Source organism: Eupeodes corollae, chromosome 1 (assembly GCF_945859685.1).
Source record: "Eupeodes corollae chromosome 1, idEupCoro1.1, whole genome shotgun sequence".
Lineage (NCBI taxonomy): Eukaryota > Metazoa > Arthropoda > Insecta > Diptera > Syrphidae > Eupeodes > Eupeodes corollae.
In genome coordinates, this window is record NC_079147.1 from 243,063,714 (window position 1) to 243,081,594 (window position 17,881).

The following is a 17,881-nucleotide window of genomic DNA, read 5'->3' on the forward strand; positions in this document are numbered from 1 at the left end:
GTTGTAAAATAGCGCACTGATGCTGCATAACAATGATGGTGTCGGGAGCAGAGTAACGACGGCGACGCGACGTTACGACGACGACGGCTACAGAGCAAACATCGACGAACTGGAGTAAATTTCATTTTTATATTCACTCAAAGCCTCAGGGGTGGCTGCATTTGATTTTCAAGACATAAATATAACCATCAATGTTTCCATCACGTACTACACGTAGTACATATACAACATAAAGCTTTGAATCCCTTTTTCTCAGCATCATCAGCAGCAGCAACAGTAGCGTATCCTTTTACTGCAGTATATTTTGGTTGAATGTGAAGTGTAATTGATCGCAATTGTTATATTTATTATAGTAGGGTGTAAAGTGGAAAATCAAGGGAAGGAGCCTTTATATCCTTATGGTGAAGTGTATAGGGGTTAGCTCTCTGGAGTGAATTATTGTAAGAACTAAAGGGATTTTAAGGGACTTAAAGGGATATAGATATTTGTCGATACGAATTATTGTTTCTTACTTCATTTCACAATTCTTTAAGTAATAAGACAAGTAATACCGAAAGATTAATGAGTGATTGTTGGTAGAATATAGAAATGGGGAATCAATAACATACATATGTACGTTTCAAATATCAATTAGAGGTTAAAGGTTTGAAATGGAACCATTTTCAAGCTAAAGAATACGTATCTTCTTTATCATTGCTTTTGTTACATTTAGCCCCTTTAACGTTTCAAACCGATTTGTCTACTTAAATTTGAATTGTCTTGAGTAATAAGGTGCTCAAGTTAAATCAAACTTCTTTTAAATAGAAAGAATTTTGATATTTCTCAAACTTCAGAAGCAAAACAGTCAGACACTGAAAACTAGTAATAAGCTATTTGAAAACATAACCTTCTCCAAATATTAATTCCGATCCTGTTAAGAATATCTTTCAATATTTCTAGAACTTTTACAAAATATTAATAACAACATTTTATGAAGATCTAGCAGACCCGGCGAACTCCGTTTCGCCACTAGATGGCTTCGGTTTTTGTAACATTTCGTTTGGGGATTAAAAGATGAAGACAAATTATTTGTTTTGTTTTATATTTATATTTCATTTCACAACAATTTAGTTGAACTTCTCTAAGTAAAAAATGAAAGTGAATCCAAAGTGAATACTGAATCAAAGCGTTATACTGTCAGCAAATTATAGGTTTCATTGAAGCGCCCTTTGGTAAACCCCATTTTTGTTTTTTGGTCTGACGTTATCACAAACAAAGCGGATGGTTTCCGAACTCGTGAAAAATCATGAAACGTATAGCTGCCCATGTGAAAAACGATGATTTTCTAAATGTATCCTGCAAACACTAAACGATTGGCTTTGTGACTTGTTAAGTGTCATTGCAAACGCAAGGAACCGAAAATTGAAATCGTTTGAAGTCAAACGGAAGATCAGTCGGAATCATTGGTGTTCGAGGAATACTCATACATTTTCACGTGAGTACTTTCCGTTAATAATGGTTGCCTCAATCAAATTCGGCATAAGTCTTTTCACCGCAAGTCGAGTACCGTTGCAAAGTCGCGGTGGATTCAAATTACGCAATATCATAATAACTGAAATAAATTTGAATTGCAAGTTATGTGGTGGAAATCCTGGTAACTGCTGAGAGTTCAAAAACTCCGTTGAATAATTTACTGCATCATCGAGACTTGTTATGGATTCAACGGATTTGTATGTGACCAAATCGCCAGCGATTTTTGATGCTGAAATTCAGTGCGTGTACTCGTTGACTTAACCAGACATAATTCTGGTAATTGTCACTAATATTTGGGAAAACATTTTCAATGACAGCTAATTGAGAGTCTACGAATCGGCAAAAGTAGTTGGTAAGAGTAATTAATCCAGTTGTTGCATCACCTGGTACTTTTCCATTTCCAACAGCTAACAATTGTTTGGAAAATTTTGCGGCACTTTGATCATTTGGAGGTGGACTCTCATATTAGTGCTTAGCCATAATGTTTTTACGTTATTCCACAAAATTGATGACTTCAGACAAGCATTTATCTGTAGGCCTTCCACAGGGAATTACTGTGGAAATCGCATTCCAGCATTTTCATCAAGCCGCCAAGATGTTGTTACTTCGTCGAAGATCCTTCAGTGTGAAGTTAAGTGCTTCAAGTGATTTCTTATGTGCCATTGTGCACTCATCCCAAACAATGAGCTTACGTTGCATCAACAATTTTCCCATTGCACTAGATCGGGAAATATTGCATGTTGGAGTATCAATAGTGTTTTAATAGAGTGGCAACTTTAGTGCAGAATTTGCAGTACGACCGCCTTCTAGAAGAGTTTCCGCAATTGCAGATGATGCTAACGCCAAAGCTGTAACATCTGGATCGAATAGTAGCCAAAATCAATGAAATGACAAATATTTTCCCTGTTTCTCCAGGTGCGTCCAGGAAGAATAGATCACCAGTATTATAGTGCAATACTTGCATTAATGTTTCGTATAATTGTTTTTTCTTTTCATTCAGCAACGGCACATTATTTCGAACGAATTTCTGTAATGTATCATCATTTTTTTGCAGCTCTCTATTTAATTTTTTGTTCAATGCATAGTGCATCTATCGATTTGGCGCAATCATTCCTACTTCAATCAGTAGCTTGGTTGCAAAAGTCAAGCATTGATCCTCAATCAGAATCATTTCTTCATTGTAGATTTCATCGGTTACTTGCATGTCGGGATTATTCGTTCGAGTGCGCAAGCGATGTAAGATATCTCCACATATGTCGTTTTGTATTTGTTCCATAACATATGTGGTGATGATGATTGCGATTAGCGTTCGTATTTGGTACGCATTTGATGAAACAACTTAATCCGCAAGTTTTAAATACCAATAAGAATCGTTCCCCAGAAAACCCAACAAAGTTTTTAATTTTGTTTTAATTTCAAGCGATGCGAGTGAAGTTAGCTTCCCAATATTACTCATTATGTTCATTTAACACTTTTGGACAGTTCATATTTATGCAAATTCTGTAAATTCAATAATTTTAGATTTTATGAACTCAAAAGAGATATTATCGAAAATATCAAAATTTGACAGACACGTTTCAAAATTTCGGACAATTTACCGAATAATGATACATACGATGGGGTAGATAAAAAAAAATTAGATTTCCACCACTACTTTTTTTGATTTATTTTCAGACTGCGATCCACACTGGTGACTTCTCATATGGGTGCAGCCCTTAACATTTTACAAATGATATTTCTTTGTAGGCCATTGTCATTTAAAAAAACATTAAAAAGTATGCAATCGTAAACTTAAACTTAAGCTGTTTTCTAAATGCTCGGCCTGTCACTTGAATGTAGTTAGAAAAAATGCCAAATGTAGAGAACAATATTTTGTATAAGAATGAAATTGAAATCAATTTTTAAATTAATACTAGCTGACCCTACAAACGTCGTTTTGTCATAAAAATAATAAAATAATATTTTGCTAGAATTAATAACTAGTAAGTGTGTAAGGATATAGTTTATAAGTGGGAGAGGTTAATGGTGACAAAATATTTAAATAACAAATCATCAAACAATTTTTTTTAGATTGTTAAAATGAATTCCTTAAAACTATTACATATCGCTCATTATTAATTAACAGAGTGTCCAATATTTTTTGTGTTCCCATATTTCTCCAATACAAAAAACTCGATGGTTTGCGCACTAGAGAGAACACCACAAATAATTGTCCGTGTAAAAAACTTGAAGTGCTCCAATCTAAGCCACAGGCAGACATCGTTTGGCCTTGAGACTTATTGATAGTCATTGCAAATGCCAATCTAATTGGAAATTGAAGGCGTTTGAATTGAATTGGCACATCTGTGGGTATAATAGGGATTGGATAATATATTTTCTCCTCGGAATTTGCTAGAACTATGGCTTCGATAATATTTTTCTTCAAATTTTTAAATTATTAATAAGGTGCCGTTGCACAACCGTGGTGAATTCAAATAACGAAACAAAATTACCGGAGATCCGGTTATGCGGTGGCATGCCAGGTAAATCCAATGAGTTCAAAAACTCAGTTGGATAATATACAGCTTCGGTAGCGCCACAAACTGCATCAATATAGTTCTACTTTTTTAACATTACGCCACAGTAGCGATGGTCTTTTGAATATTTTGTGGCAGTTTAAATATTGGATGAGCTGTTTTGCCTTCAACCAGAAGATGCAACAGTAAGTGCGATACAATTCTTTGATCGTATTTTAGCAAGGAATTAGCGAAATAAAGAATGTTTTGCCAGTTCCACCTGTTGCTTCTAAAAACCGTCCTGCCGAAACTGCAGGCACGATGTGATCAAAAATAGTTCATTGTTTTTCATTCATTAGTGGAACATTGCGAGCAACAATCGTTGCAATTTCTACAGTATTGTATTGTAGTTCACGATTGAATTCAGTTTCTATTAAATAAGATGCTTTTCGATTTGGGTAATGCATACCGAAATGACTGTTTGGTAACTTGGCAATGATAATGCAAAGATCCACAATAGCGATCAATGCTTTATTGTACATAGCGTCACTGAATATTTAAGTAAGATCGTTGCACCGTGCACGATGTTGATGCAATTAAACAATAGTACTTAGGAATATACAAAATAGATAAAAACCTATTTTCAGACCTACCGAATGTATATGAAAAATTTCATTGAAATTGGTTAAGCCGTTTCGGAGGGGTATGGCAACTAACACTGTGACGGGAGTATTGTATATTAAAAATACTCGGCATGACAAGTAAATGATACCAGCGAAGCTCATAAGCTTATCTGTATGACGTCACATAGTGTAATATACAAGTTTAATTGAACTCGAAATCATTTTTGGTCCGTTCTTTTTCCAATCGGTCATATTTGTCGAATTGAAAATGTTGACATTTCTCGAAGCTTAAAGGTCATTCAAACCCAATGTTTCAGTACATTTGCACATTCAGAAGTCCATAAGTTCGGGATTTCTTTTTTGTCGAACATATCTTCAGAACCTTCAGATATATTGATTCATCAAAAGATGAAGAAAGGTCTATCGACAAAATTGATTAAAAGGTGTTTTTTGATTGCGACATATAAGAATTATGTATATGGCAAATTTTGGATTTGTTAAAACTTTCGAACTTAAGATATTAATCATTTATGTCATTACGGTGGTAGGAAAGTCGAAAAAGTGGATCCTCCGCCCGTCTGTCTTTCTGTCTACGCCCTTATAGCCCAAACCATTAGGTCGATTGAGTTCAAACTTGGAAATTAAGGTTGTAAGCTGATTCGAGTAAAGCATTTTTATCTGTTTTTTTTTAAAGACTAATGTCACAGTAGTTCCCATTCAAATTTTATGGTCAAAAGTCGTAAATTGGAATTTTCTCAGAACCGAACCGATAAATTTTTATTACATTTTATTAAAATGTTAATTTTCTTTATTTTAGTTCTTTCAATAAAAAAATATGTTCTATTGCTCCAGAATGGATATCAAAAATTTTTCCAGAACTAATAAACTGATTTCAATAATATTTTAGCACATGCTTTTAAATAAATATAAATAATGTATTATAATCAAAAATATTAGATTTGACTTTTGAGAATTTAAAAAAATATATTAAATTCTTTTTTTTTCCAAATTTGATATCTTTAAAATGAGTCAATACTTCTTATAAAAGTCTTGCAAGTATTGTCGTTACATATTAATATTTTGTAAAACTTTAAGAAAAATTGACGGACGTTCAGTTTAGCGTCGCATCCCCTATTTTGTTTTAAGACAAATTTTTCAGTATGCAAAGCTTAAAAACATAAATTTAACATTTTAAAAACTAGAACAAATAAGAGCTTGTTCAGTGAAGAAATAATTTAAACCGGCCTTACAAATTTGAAAATCAGAATGTTTGTATCATGTCAATAAATTTAAGGTTTATTCGATACATTCAAAACGTAAAAAAATAAGATATATTATTTAATTTTTATGTTAGAAAAACTGTTAATGATTTTTTCCTTATAAAATTAAATTATTTTTTGTCAAATATAAATAAATATGTTTTTAGTTTTCGTCGAAAAACAATTTTCCTTAATTTCTGATACTATTTTTATTTTCTGTTAAGAAAAACATCAACTAAATTCATCAACAAATTTCATTATACAGTGTTGGCGCCAAAACATTAGAAACTAAAACTACCTCCACATTTATGTCATTCAAAAATTGTTAACTTGAACTTATGATGTTATGTATGTATGTATGTACCTCTGAATAGACCATAATAGAAAATAGTTTTCAAAACGGTTAAGTAGGACAGTAAACCCAATTTCGTTGGCCATGCTTCTCGATATATTTGGCAATGGTGGCCGTTCACAGTTTTCAAATGCCCAAATGATTTTGGTCCTAGTACATTTGCCAACAGTAGTCGCAAATAAAAACATTCATCATTTCTGGGATGAACAGTGACCTATCGCATCAGTTGAAAACACCTATGGGTAATCTGGAACTGGGTTTCCTTGTTTGCGACGTTAGAATTTCTTTGACTGGCTTGCATGTCTTGTGCGGCGGTCGATATTTTCACGTCGTGCTCTAGGCATTTTATATTATAGGTCCTTTTTTCACAAAATATTTTACGTGACAGATATTTTTTTCAGTTTTTTGATTTAAAAAAATAATATGACCGATTTTTTCGAAACTATAACAAATTTGCTCAGAATGTGTGATGCAGAATTTTATATAAATGAATTTTGGGCCAACCAAATTTTTCACTTTTTTCTTAAATTGCTTTATGATAAAAAAAACTTACTAAGTTTCACCGGTTCATGCGTTCTGGAGTTATAGCGTCAGGAAGGAAAGCCCGACTTATTTTTATATTATAGATTATATTATAGATTAATAGAGCTTGAAGAACATAACATTGAAAAGAAGAGGCTGGGATACGACTCACACTAATAACTTTCAATCCCGCCTGTCGATTTGTCTTGCTTAAAAGTTTGTACGTTTTTAGTTAAAATAATTGTTAGTTGAATTGTTCTTACAAATTTTTAAACTCACAACAATATTTTTCATGTAAAGAAATAATTTAGTTTGAAAATCTAGTTTTGTTAATTTTGCTTGTATTTCTTAAATTTTTAAAAACTGGATGAATGAAATTAATTTGAGAGATATCAAGAACCGAAAATCAATTTTTGTAAAATTTGCGTACTATTTTTGTAGATTTTTTTTTTTTTTAAAAAGGACTGTTGGATTTTTATATAAAAATTACTGAATATCGAAAACAATATTTTCTGTGACATAAAACAAGTTTGAGGTCAATATTTTTTATTTTTGAAAAGTTATTTGAGTCGAAAGTAAATATTTACCAAGTTTTAGTATTGTTTTTTTTAGAGTTTTATTTTTTGTAAAAAAAACTGTCAATTCGATTTTTTTCAAAATTTTATGGAATGTTGAAAACAATTTTTCTTATAAGATAAAATTAGCTGGAAGCCATAATCTCAAATTTTTGAAAAGATATTCAAGTCGAAAATCAATTTTTTATAACTATTATTAATTTTTTTGTTTAGGTTTTAATTTTTTGTAAAAAAAAGTCAATTGATTTTTTTCCAAAATCTTTCAGAATGTTGACAACAATATTTCTTTTAAGTAAAAATTAATTGGAAGCCATAATCTTAAAGTTTTGAAAAGATATTGGAGTCGAAAATCAATTTTTACCAACTTTTATTAATTTTTTTGTTTTAGGTTTTTATTTTTTGTAAAAAACTGTCAATTTGATTTTTCTCAAAATTCTTCCGAATGTTGAAAATAATATATCTAATAAGATAAAATTAGTATGAAGCCATAATCTCAATTTTTTGAAAAGATATTTGAGTCGAAATTAAAGTTTTTTTAGGTCTTTATTTTTTATGAAAAATCTGCCAATTCGATTTTTCTCAAAATTTGACCACATGTTAAGAAAGTTATTTTTCAATGCACAAAATTATTTTGGAAGTTATTGTAATGGTTCTGATTTCTCGACGTTTCAAGGTCCCTAGAGTCGAAATAAAAGATTTTTAGAAAGATGTCTGTGCATGCGTGTGTACGTACGTTCGTACGTCAGTACGTCCGTACGTTCGCGACGTTTTTTTCGTTGTAAATAGCAAAACGGCAAAAAGTTGCAGAAAGGGCTCTCAAGAAAATTGCGTGGGTGGTCTTTTTACCATAGCAGTTTTAAAAAAAGGTGGAAATGTTGGTTTACCCTAAATATCTTACGAACCAAAACCGCTAGAGATTCGAACTAAATCTTATATAATATATTGTAACGTGATATCAAAGAAGTTTATTTTTTGAAAAATTTAACGTTTTTTTTATAAATCAAAAAAACTGAAAAAAAAAATTTGTCACCTTCAAAATTTTACTGCTACAATATGATTTCATCTCCAAAACAATTTTGTGTAACGAAGAATAATGTTTTCGACATCTGATAATATTTTGAGAAAATAGAATTGACAGTTTTTTTTATAAAAAATAAAAATTTAAAAAAATCATTAATCAAAGTTGGTAAAAATTGAATATCGATTCAAATATTTTTTCAAAGACTTGAAATTTAAGCTTCAAACTTATTTTATCTTATAAGAAATATTGTTTTCAACATTTGGTAAAATTTTTAAAAAATTCGAATTGACAGTTTTTTTACAAAAAATAAAACTCAAAAAAAAAAAACAATACTAAAACTTGGTAAAAATTTACTTTCGGCTCAAATAGCTTTTCAAAAATTAAAAAAATTGGCTTCAAACTTATTTTATTTCACAGAAAATATTGTTTTAGATATTCAGTTATTTTTATATAAAAATCCAAAAGTCCTTTTTTCATAAAAAATAAAATCTACAAAATATAGTACACAAATTTGATAAAAATTGATACGAGTACCGGTACATATAGACAAACTTTTAAGCAAGACAAGTCGACAGACGGGATGGGAAGTTATCAGTGTGGGTCGCATCCCAGCCTCTTTTTTTCGTAAAATTTTCGAGGTGACAATTTTTTTTCAGTTGTTTTTCTGTGGGGTTGGAGACCAAATCAGCAAAATTTAAAAAGATGAACGTTTGAACTTCCTTATGAGTTCAAGTTAATAATATTGGACAGCAACCGGTAAAGTTATTAAAAGATTTCCAATATCCTAGGAGTATCGTCTCTGCGGGTGGTGGACTTATTCAGAAAAGCAAAGGCTGCATTTGGAATGCTGTCTTAAATACGATGAAAAAACTCTTTGAGTTTAAAAACCAAGCTATAATACTGTTTCACGACAATCTTGAATCTGAGTTGCGTTATGGATACATCACTTGAAAATTCACAAGAAACCTGCAAACGTTCATTAAGAGATGTCTTTGAAACCTCATCGAGATTTTCAGACCAAACCTTATCTTCAATGTGGAGCTTGATGCGAGAACTGGTCAGAAACACACAGAGTTTATGATACAAATACGAAAGTGGCAGTGAATTGACCACACGTTTCGAAAAGGTCATTGGTGTATTGCAGCTCAACCGACGCAGTAAAACCCACTTACACACAAGGGCAGACAGGTCGGCGGTCCTAAAAGTAGTTGGTGAAGAATAATCCAACAGGGATCAGCACGACTGTTGAAAAGTTGGAGAGAACTGAAGTATATCTACAGAAATCGTACACGATGGTGCGTAGGAGCAATGAAGTCCTTACAAGGGGAACTTTAAGGACGTAAAAGTTTTATTCCTGAGTAAAAAACAGTAAAGAAAGTAGAGAGTTTTCAGTATCTTTGAAGTATTTTCTCTACCGAATCCTAATATATTAAGATTTCGCCAGCCGTACAAGGAATATAAAAAATGCGGTTTTTTCCAATATTTAGCGAACAACTTTTTACCTTGTACATAAAGCCACAACTGCTATCCAACTCAAACATCGAGCTATTAATGTTAAAATAAAACGTAATAAAGCAACGATAACAATGAAATTGGTCTAAGAAACTTCTTACGAGTTTTTTTGTATCGTAATACTGAGAAACAAAGTACGTTCTTTGACCAAATTATCTGGAAATGTCTATGAAACAAAAAACTAACCCCAAGAAAGGACAGAAGATAATTTTCAAGAATAACTCCCCTCAAAATTAAACTCTTGCCAAATTACCACAAACAGTATGAAAACTATAATTGATATGTCCTCGTTGTCTTCTAATCGACTAATCGGTTTTAAATCTTTTCAGCTCTTAAATAATCAAAATGCTAGCCCCCCTCCCTCCCCACTCTATACAAATCAGACATTCATGATGCTTTGAAAAATTATTCTAATGACTGTATTTGTATATCTTTGAATTGTCTCGTCCACTGAATATTAAACACTATACCCTCATTCCATTCAGTTTTATTTTCTTGATAAAACTCGATCCTAATCAAAATGAAAAACAATCGAAAGCCCTCTCAAGACCTTAACCAAACCGAAATCAACTACTCATCCTTCTTATACCTGGTGTATGGTGTACGGTACGTTTTCAATGAAGGTACCTTACCTAACCTACCTTTATCCTTATGATGGGTACTAGCGGAATTTAAATTCCACAAATAATTAGATTATGTCGTCGTCCTTTCTCCCTTTGCTACGACTCCATTTTTATAGTTTGTTTGACTACTTGCCGACAAAATAAGACTGAAAACAAAACCAACAACAAAAAATCAAGAAACCAACCCGAGTACGGGTTTTGTAGAGAAAAAATCCGTTTATAGAATTTTTAATGAGTCAGGTTCTTTTGAAACAAAAAAAAAAACAAAAAAATAGAAAAACAACCTTTACTCTTGCTTCTCTTTTTTTTATAATAGTACATCTTTGTTCTCATATAGCTAATTCCAAGAAGTGACATTCCCTTTTAGCACAGTTCAATAAGTCATGAATTCCCGGGCATTAATAAGGATACACTAATGTCCTCTTAGTACAAAATAACAAAATAAATAGGTACGCACCCAAGAAAACAAAAATAAAAACAAAAACAAAACACACACACAAATACACACAGACGCATACAAACATTCATTTCAACCAGAAAAAGGACATTTTATCCTTAAAAATACAACGAAAAGCCATTGAGCAAACCTCCAAGCTCCAATATACGAAATAAACGAAAAAACTTGATCGGATGTTTGTCTCCTCTTCTAACGCTACCCAACGGTCTTCGTTTATACCCGGTCGAGACCGTCGTCGTCGTAGTGGAGGTGGGTGGGTTGGTCGTCTGTTTTGTGAAAAAGTTATAAATTCAATTTAAGTCCTCGAAAATGTATCGAGAGGATCTTCTCTGCATCTCTTCTTTCTTCCTCTCGGCTTTGGGTTGTTTTTTTTTTTTTGAGTTGTCCTTTTTGGAGTGGAGAGTCCTTGAGTCTTTTTTTTGCAAACTTCCTCAATTTTTTTGTAGCGCCATCCTTCTCTACTCTTGCCAAAATCTATGGACATGTTTTGAATTGAAAATAGTGCATCGGGACAAGTTGCTTTGGACCTTTGCCTTCGGTCTTCGTTCTTCGTTCTTCTGTTGGTTGTGTGTTAAATTGCCCCCTTGTTCCATTTTGATCAATTCGAATAAAAGGAAAGAAGGGCTTTTGGTCCTTCTGATAGTGGAAAACCAATTTCAGCAATAAAAAAATAAAACATCAGGAACTTTTATAATTTCCCAGAAACTGTGTGCAATTTTTAAGGAGCTAGTGCGAATTAGCTAAGGAAAAATAGTCTCCGTTTCGTTCCCAATTAAAAGCTTATGTTACATTGAAGTAGAAGTAGAAGAAAAAGAAAATGGAAAAGAGAAAAATTCCAGGAGCAACATCAATTGGTCACAATTAATTCCATTAGAGATTCTCATACCTTTGCTTCAGACCACATACCCACATCACTATCAACACTAAATGTCACTTGAACAAGGCTAAGGACTATTTTTTTGTGGCTTTAATTACTCAGAACTCTCCAAGGTTCTACATATAAGATACAAAGATAGAAGTTAAGAAGATTGGATATAGATTTGAAACAAAAGTTAGTAAAATTAAAAAATTACAACTTCACTGGAATCCAAAGAAACGATAAGAAACAAAATGTATAAAAAACGTAGTTTACACAGAAACTTTTTGTAACTTCATTATACCTAATCAAATTACCCAGAGTGTTGGATGATGTGCATTTATATTTTTTAACATTTAGCAATTGAGGATCTTATAGTACGAGTGCAACTTACTGGCAAAGTTTGTCTAGTTCTTCCTTTTTGGAGGCCCCAATTGAAAACTCAGACGTTAGATGAAGCATGTCTAGGGGCTCTGAGCACTTTGTGAATTCCTCTTGGCCACATTCCTCGGCGCTTGTCACCACTGCTATGCACGATGCAACTGAAACGATAGAAAAAGAAGAAAAATATCAGTTGAATTAAAGAGTGAACGGCCATCGACAAAAAGTAAAAATAACAAGACGATACCATACACACGCTCCGCTCTGCAATGTAGCTGCCAGCAGTTTAAAAAGGATATTGGGAAAGGGTAGGTATAAGTTAGGGAGTTAAAAAATGTGATCTAGCTTTTCAGTTAGTCGCTCGTAAAAAGGAATCAAATAGAAATATTTTGCTTTTTATCGTTGGGACTTTTTCGTTTTTTTTTTTTAAACTACATATATCCAATTCACTTCTATCTCCTAATAGTAATAGTTTTTCAAAAAATTGGTAAGGAAGGTTAAATTGAAAAACACAACGAACAAAAGAAAAAAAACAAATTGGAACAATGAAATATTACCGTTATTTTCCCTCCGTGTCGCATATTAGGTATTCGGTTTATTCTGGTGTTCTTTTTTGTTGTCTGGTTTTTTTGGAAGTGTTTTTGTGTCGTTAAATTCCGTTCGGAGAAAACAATAATTTCTTCGCTTGTCACTTTTTTTTCTAGGGCAACTAAAAAGGATGCCAAAGCGGCGAGGAACGACAAATATTTGTCGTGTGTTTTTTTTAGACATTTTTGTTATTCTAAAAGGTTTGTGCCATTTAGTAGAAGTTAAGTTTTAAAAGCCAGTAGCAGACTTGGGTGCAACGGAGGTTTAACTCAATACCTATAATATTAGTACCTTATAAGCTTAAGAATTTAAAGTTTCTGTTGTTTTCCTTAAGGTGTGTTTTTGACTAACTTATCGTCAAACCACGGCAACAAAATTTGAGGATCAAGTGATTTTTGTTTGCGGGATTAGAACACTTAATTAGAACTGAATTCCTGCATCATTGCAACCTAGACTTTATATTTTGGTATTCATATTTATACGTACCATAATAAAAAGCTTAAGTAATTTTTTTTTCGTTTTTAGATGTACGCTTTATTTACGTTGAAACAAAATGAAGATTTATGGACATCAGTACAAACAACGGGCTGAACACGATGCAAGGTCAGATATGATCTTATTTTTATCTAAGTAAAAATTAACTTTAACTTTGGACTTTCTATCAAACTAAATGCTCCAAAATTAGCTTGAGCGAAAGTAATCAACAAAATAATAATGAATACTTTGACCCTACATCTCAAACCATTGGGTCGTTTGAGTTCAAAATTGAAAATAAAGATTTTAAGTAGATTGCTAAGACTAAAAATAACAGCAGTCCATACACATTTTTTGGTTAAAAATTCCATTCGTTTCAAGAACGAACCGATAGGTCTCTTTTAAATTTTGTTCTTAACTTGGCTTGTCTTGATAAAAAAAAATACTTTTGAAGGGAACCCTCCCTCAAATGGGAATGTTATTTTTAAATTTTCTCAAAACCTAATGAACCGATTTCAATCATTTTTTTGTATAAGCTTTTATATTGTTCTAATAATATTGTATGATAAAGAATTTCATTGGTTTATTTTTTGGATTTAAAAAAAATATTTAAATTTTTTTAACAATTTAAGTCAATAAATACATTAAGGTTTCTTGTTTAATTAAATGACATTTAAATTTTCAAAGACAAACTTACTGTCAAATATTGAATATGTATTATTAAACAGAAATTTTGGATTCAGAAGTAAGTTCGTGCGGATCAGTCAGTATCTTTTTAACTGAGCGCGCAATAAACGAGTTCTGAAAACCCATATAATGATTAAACACAGAACGAGCAATAAGAAAGGGATTACAGGATTAGAAAGGAGATGGTAAAGCACATTAGTTTTGAATGCCTGCACTTGCAATAAGTAAGAAATATTGAGCCTGGTAAAGCGTTCCACATTCTTGTAGTGTGGCTAAGGAAAAAATCTCTATACTTAAATACTTAACAGTTCCTACGTCCGAGTTTGGGCTCAAAGGTAAATTGATGAACATTCCCAAAAGTAGAAGTTTTACGGTTGAATTGTTTGAGCATTGTTGGTAAGATTTTGCGACAGTATTTTTCAAGATAAACAAATGTATTGGTAAGAGGACGATCTCCCATAATTTTTAGAGCTCTTTTTTCAATTCTATCCAAAAGACTCAAGTAAGTTATTGGATATGAGAGTTTTACTCGAGTTTTGGACGAATAAAAGGTGTTTTGAATATATCCAGATCAGAAGGGGTAGAAAACATCTTGCACCGTCCAAGAGAACCTTTGCACTAAGCAGCATTTTTGGGATGTTAAATATGTGATGACTCCACAACAAGTGGTTTGTTATGCACATACCTAAAAGTAAAAGCTGTTCAGTCTCCTCAATGGAAGTACCAACCATGGATAGTTGAGACAGCATTAAATTTTACACGGTTTTTGATTCCCTATAGGACAATTATGTCAATATTGGAATTTAATAAGCTTATTTTAAGCTACCGTTGGTAGACCACATTCGAGAAACAAGGATGACGATCTAAGAACGAATATGAAAAAATGATGGTACTTTCATAAAGGAAAGATTTAAGTGGGTTAAAAGTTTCAGACAAAAGATCGTTTTTGAAAATAAGAAAGAGTGTCGGAGACAAAACGGAGCCCTGGGGCACACCAGCGTTTATTTTGTGGTTATCAGATTTGAATCCTTGAACCCGTCCAATACAACTTGAATTAAACGGCCCGAAAAATAATTACTAACGCTACGAAGAAGAAATTCATCAATACCAAATGCATAAGTTTTTGATAAGAAAGCTTGATGCCTAACTCGATCAAATGCCTTTAAAATATCAAGTGCAATCGTCTTACTTACTCTGTGAACCAAGGCCTCACCCTACAATCTTCTCCATCTAGCTGGGTCCTAGCAAGATGTCTCCAGTTTTGCGCTCCAAGTTGAATAAGGTCACTATCTACTTATGCACGCCACCTGATTCGCGGTCTTCCGCTACTGCTCTGTCCTGTGGGTGCTCGAAGACTTTCAGGGCCGGAACATTGGTTTCCATGCGCTCTACGTGACCCAGCCATCTTAAACCTTGGACTTTTATGCTTCTGGATAAGTCTATGTCACTGTACAGCCCGGCTTTTAAAAGATAGTGCCTCTATTGTTGACGTGTGAGGTCTGCACTATTCTTTCAAGCACAATGTTAAAAAAATCGCATGTCAGCGCATCACCTTGTTCAAAACATTTTTTGTCATCTAAAGGTTCTGTTAAATTGTTTCCAACCTTTATGGAGCAGCGTGAATTCTCCATTGTCATCCTGCAAAAAACGGACGAGTTTGGCAGGGATGCCAAAACTAGACATTTCTCTATACAGCTCCCCTGTAGATGCTGTCATATGCGGCCATGAAATCGATGAAAAGATGGTGGGTGTCGATTTGGTGTTCTTGGGTTTTTTTGCAGGATCTGCCGTATTTGAATATTTGATCGTTTGTGGACTTTCCTGCACTAAAACCATACGGACCTATCAGGTTGTTGACAATGACGTTCACATATTACGACAGAGAAGATTTTGTAGGCGATGTTAAGTACACTGATTCCTCTATAATTGGTGCAGTTTAGAGGGTCTCCTTTTTTAAGGATCGGGTAAACAACACTGAGGTTCCATTGATCGGGCATGCTTTCTTCCGAGCATATCTTACATATTAGTTGGTGCATGCTCCTAACCAACTTATCTCCAGCTGCTTTAAAGAGCTCGGCATTCAAGCCATCCGCTCCAGCGGCTTTAATAGACTTCAGCTTAGATATGGCAATCTTTACTTCGTCTAAGTCGGGAAGACGGGATTGCTGGCTTTCGTCGTCTATGTTGAATGGATCATCCTGCTTGACAGCGGAATTCAGTTCGTCGTCGCCGTTATACAGTCTGCAGAAGTGGTTCTTCCATATCCTCAGCATTGACTGCGGTTCCACTATGATGTTTCCACTTTCGTCTTTGCACCCTTCGGTTCTAGGGTTATGTGAATTTCGTTTCGCCTGTTCATAAAACTTTCGAACTTCATTCCTGCTTTTAAACCTCTCAACATCTTCGACCGCACGCTTCTCATGCTCTCACCTTTTCCTTCTGAGAAGGCGGGTTCCTCTCGCTTCTTCCACTTATTGAGCTCATCAGCAGCTCTCGATATTCCCCATCAAACCAGGGGTTCCTTGTTAAAGGTTGCTTGAAACCCAGCACATCAGAAGTGACTTCTCTGATTGCATCTTGGCAATGTTGACATTGGTTTTCGATATATTGTGTTGGCTGCAGAGAACTTCGAGATAGGTTACTTGTAACTCGGTCGGAAAAGGATTTGGCGATCTCTGGCGATTGTAGCCGTTTGACGTTGTACCTTCTCCCAGCTTCTCCCTGTTTTGCATTGGGTCTGGAAACCCTAAGTGTTACCTTGGCAACAACGAGGTAGTGGTCCGAGTCGATGTTAGCTCCGCGGAAAGTTTGTACATCGATGATGCTGGAAGCATGTCTGGCGTCGATCGCAATATGGTCAATCTGGTTGACGGTAGATTGATCTGGAGAAGTCCAAGTACCTTTGTGGATGTTAAGGTGTGGAAAACGTGTACTGGCTACCATGACGTTTGGACCTGCAGCAAAATCTATGAGCCTGAAAAGGTTGTCCGAAGTGTTGTCGTGCAGACATTTTTTCCCGATTATTCCACCAAGGATATCTTTCCTTCCTAACTTTTTAGTAAAATCTCCCAGGACAGTTTTAATGTCGTAGCTAGGCCACTGCTCATATGTTTTGTCTAAGAGCTCGAAGAACATATCTTTGGTGTCATCCTTCGCTCCTGTGGGGGCGTGAGTGATTGAAATTAAATTAATTTGTAATATGTAAGCCTAGACTTTCCATCATCTCTCCAGGTTTACATTGTTCACCCTTCGTATTTACATAATTGTATTGATGAAATAATACTAATTTAGGTATAAAATTAAAAAAAAGTGAACCACTCCATATTTGTTATTTAAATTTATAAGTCACACATAAAATGGTCTCCTTTTGTGGAAAATTTTATTACAAACGATTATTTTTATCTTAAGTTTTGGGTTTTTTCTTAATTTTGTGTCCATCTTTAAATCCTTCCCTGGAAAAAGGATAAAGTTTTGTGTTTTGCTATAGGATTATTTCGCTCAGTCTATTTTTGAAAGAGTTGATATAGTTTGAGAGTTATCGCTGACATTTTTTTGCCGTCGTTTTTTTTTATTTGTTGTTCTTTTTATTTTTTCTTTCCACGTCAACCCATGAAGGCAGAGAGTATAGAGTATAAAAAGACTATCTATTGTTGCAATTTCTTTGTTAAGTTCGATGATTTGATTTGGTTATATAGAATAGAAAAGACTGTCCAAGTATACTTGGTTGGAAAATGCGATGCATTATATTTTCACAAAGAAGTAAAGAGAGTCAATATTTGTTCTATTTACTTTTGATGAAAATATAAATTGTATGAACATTGTACACTTCATGAAAATTGCAAAATGTTTTCAAAAGATGGAAGTAAAATGAAATTCAAAAATGCCATAACTTTGTAATATACTATAATATTGAGTAAATATAAGAACTAACAAAAAAAAATTAT

At 33.5% G+C, this 17,881-nt stretch overlaps 1 protein-coding gene across 2 annotated transcripts in view; it reads right to left on the minus strand.

Annotated features, from left to right (window-relative positions):
* The window catches only part of LOC129954236 (uncharacterized), a 124,398-nt gene that overhangs the window by 18,946 nt on the left and 87,571 nt on the right, over nucleotides 1-17,881 (minus strand). For both annotated transcript variants that reach the window (XM_056068012.1, XM_056068011.1), the window contains exon 3: nucleotides 12,202-12,349. In XM_056068012.1, the coding sequence (XP_055923987.1) occupies nucleotides 12,202-12,349 (148 nt within the window). The remainder of the gene's footprint in view (nucleotides 1-12,201; nucleotides 12,350-17,881) is intronic.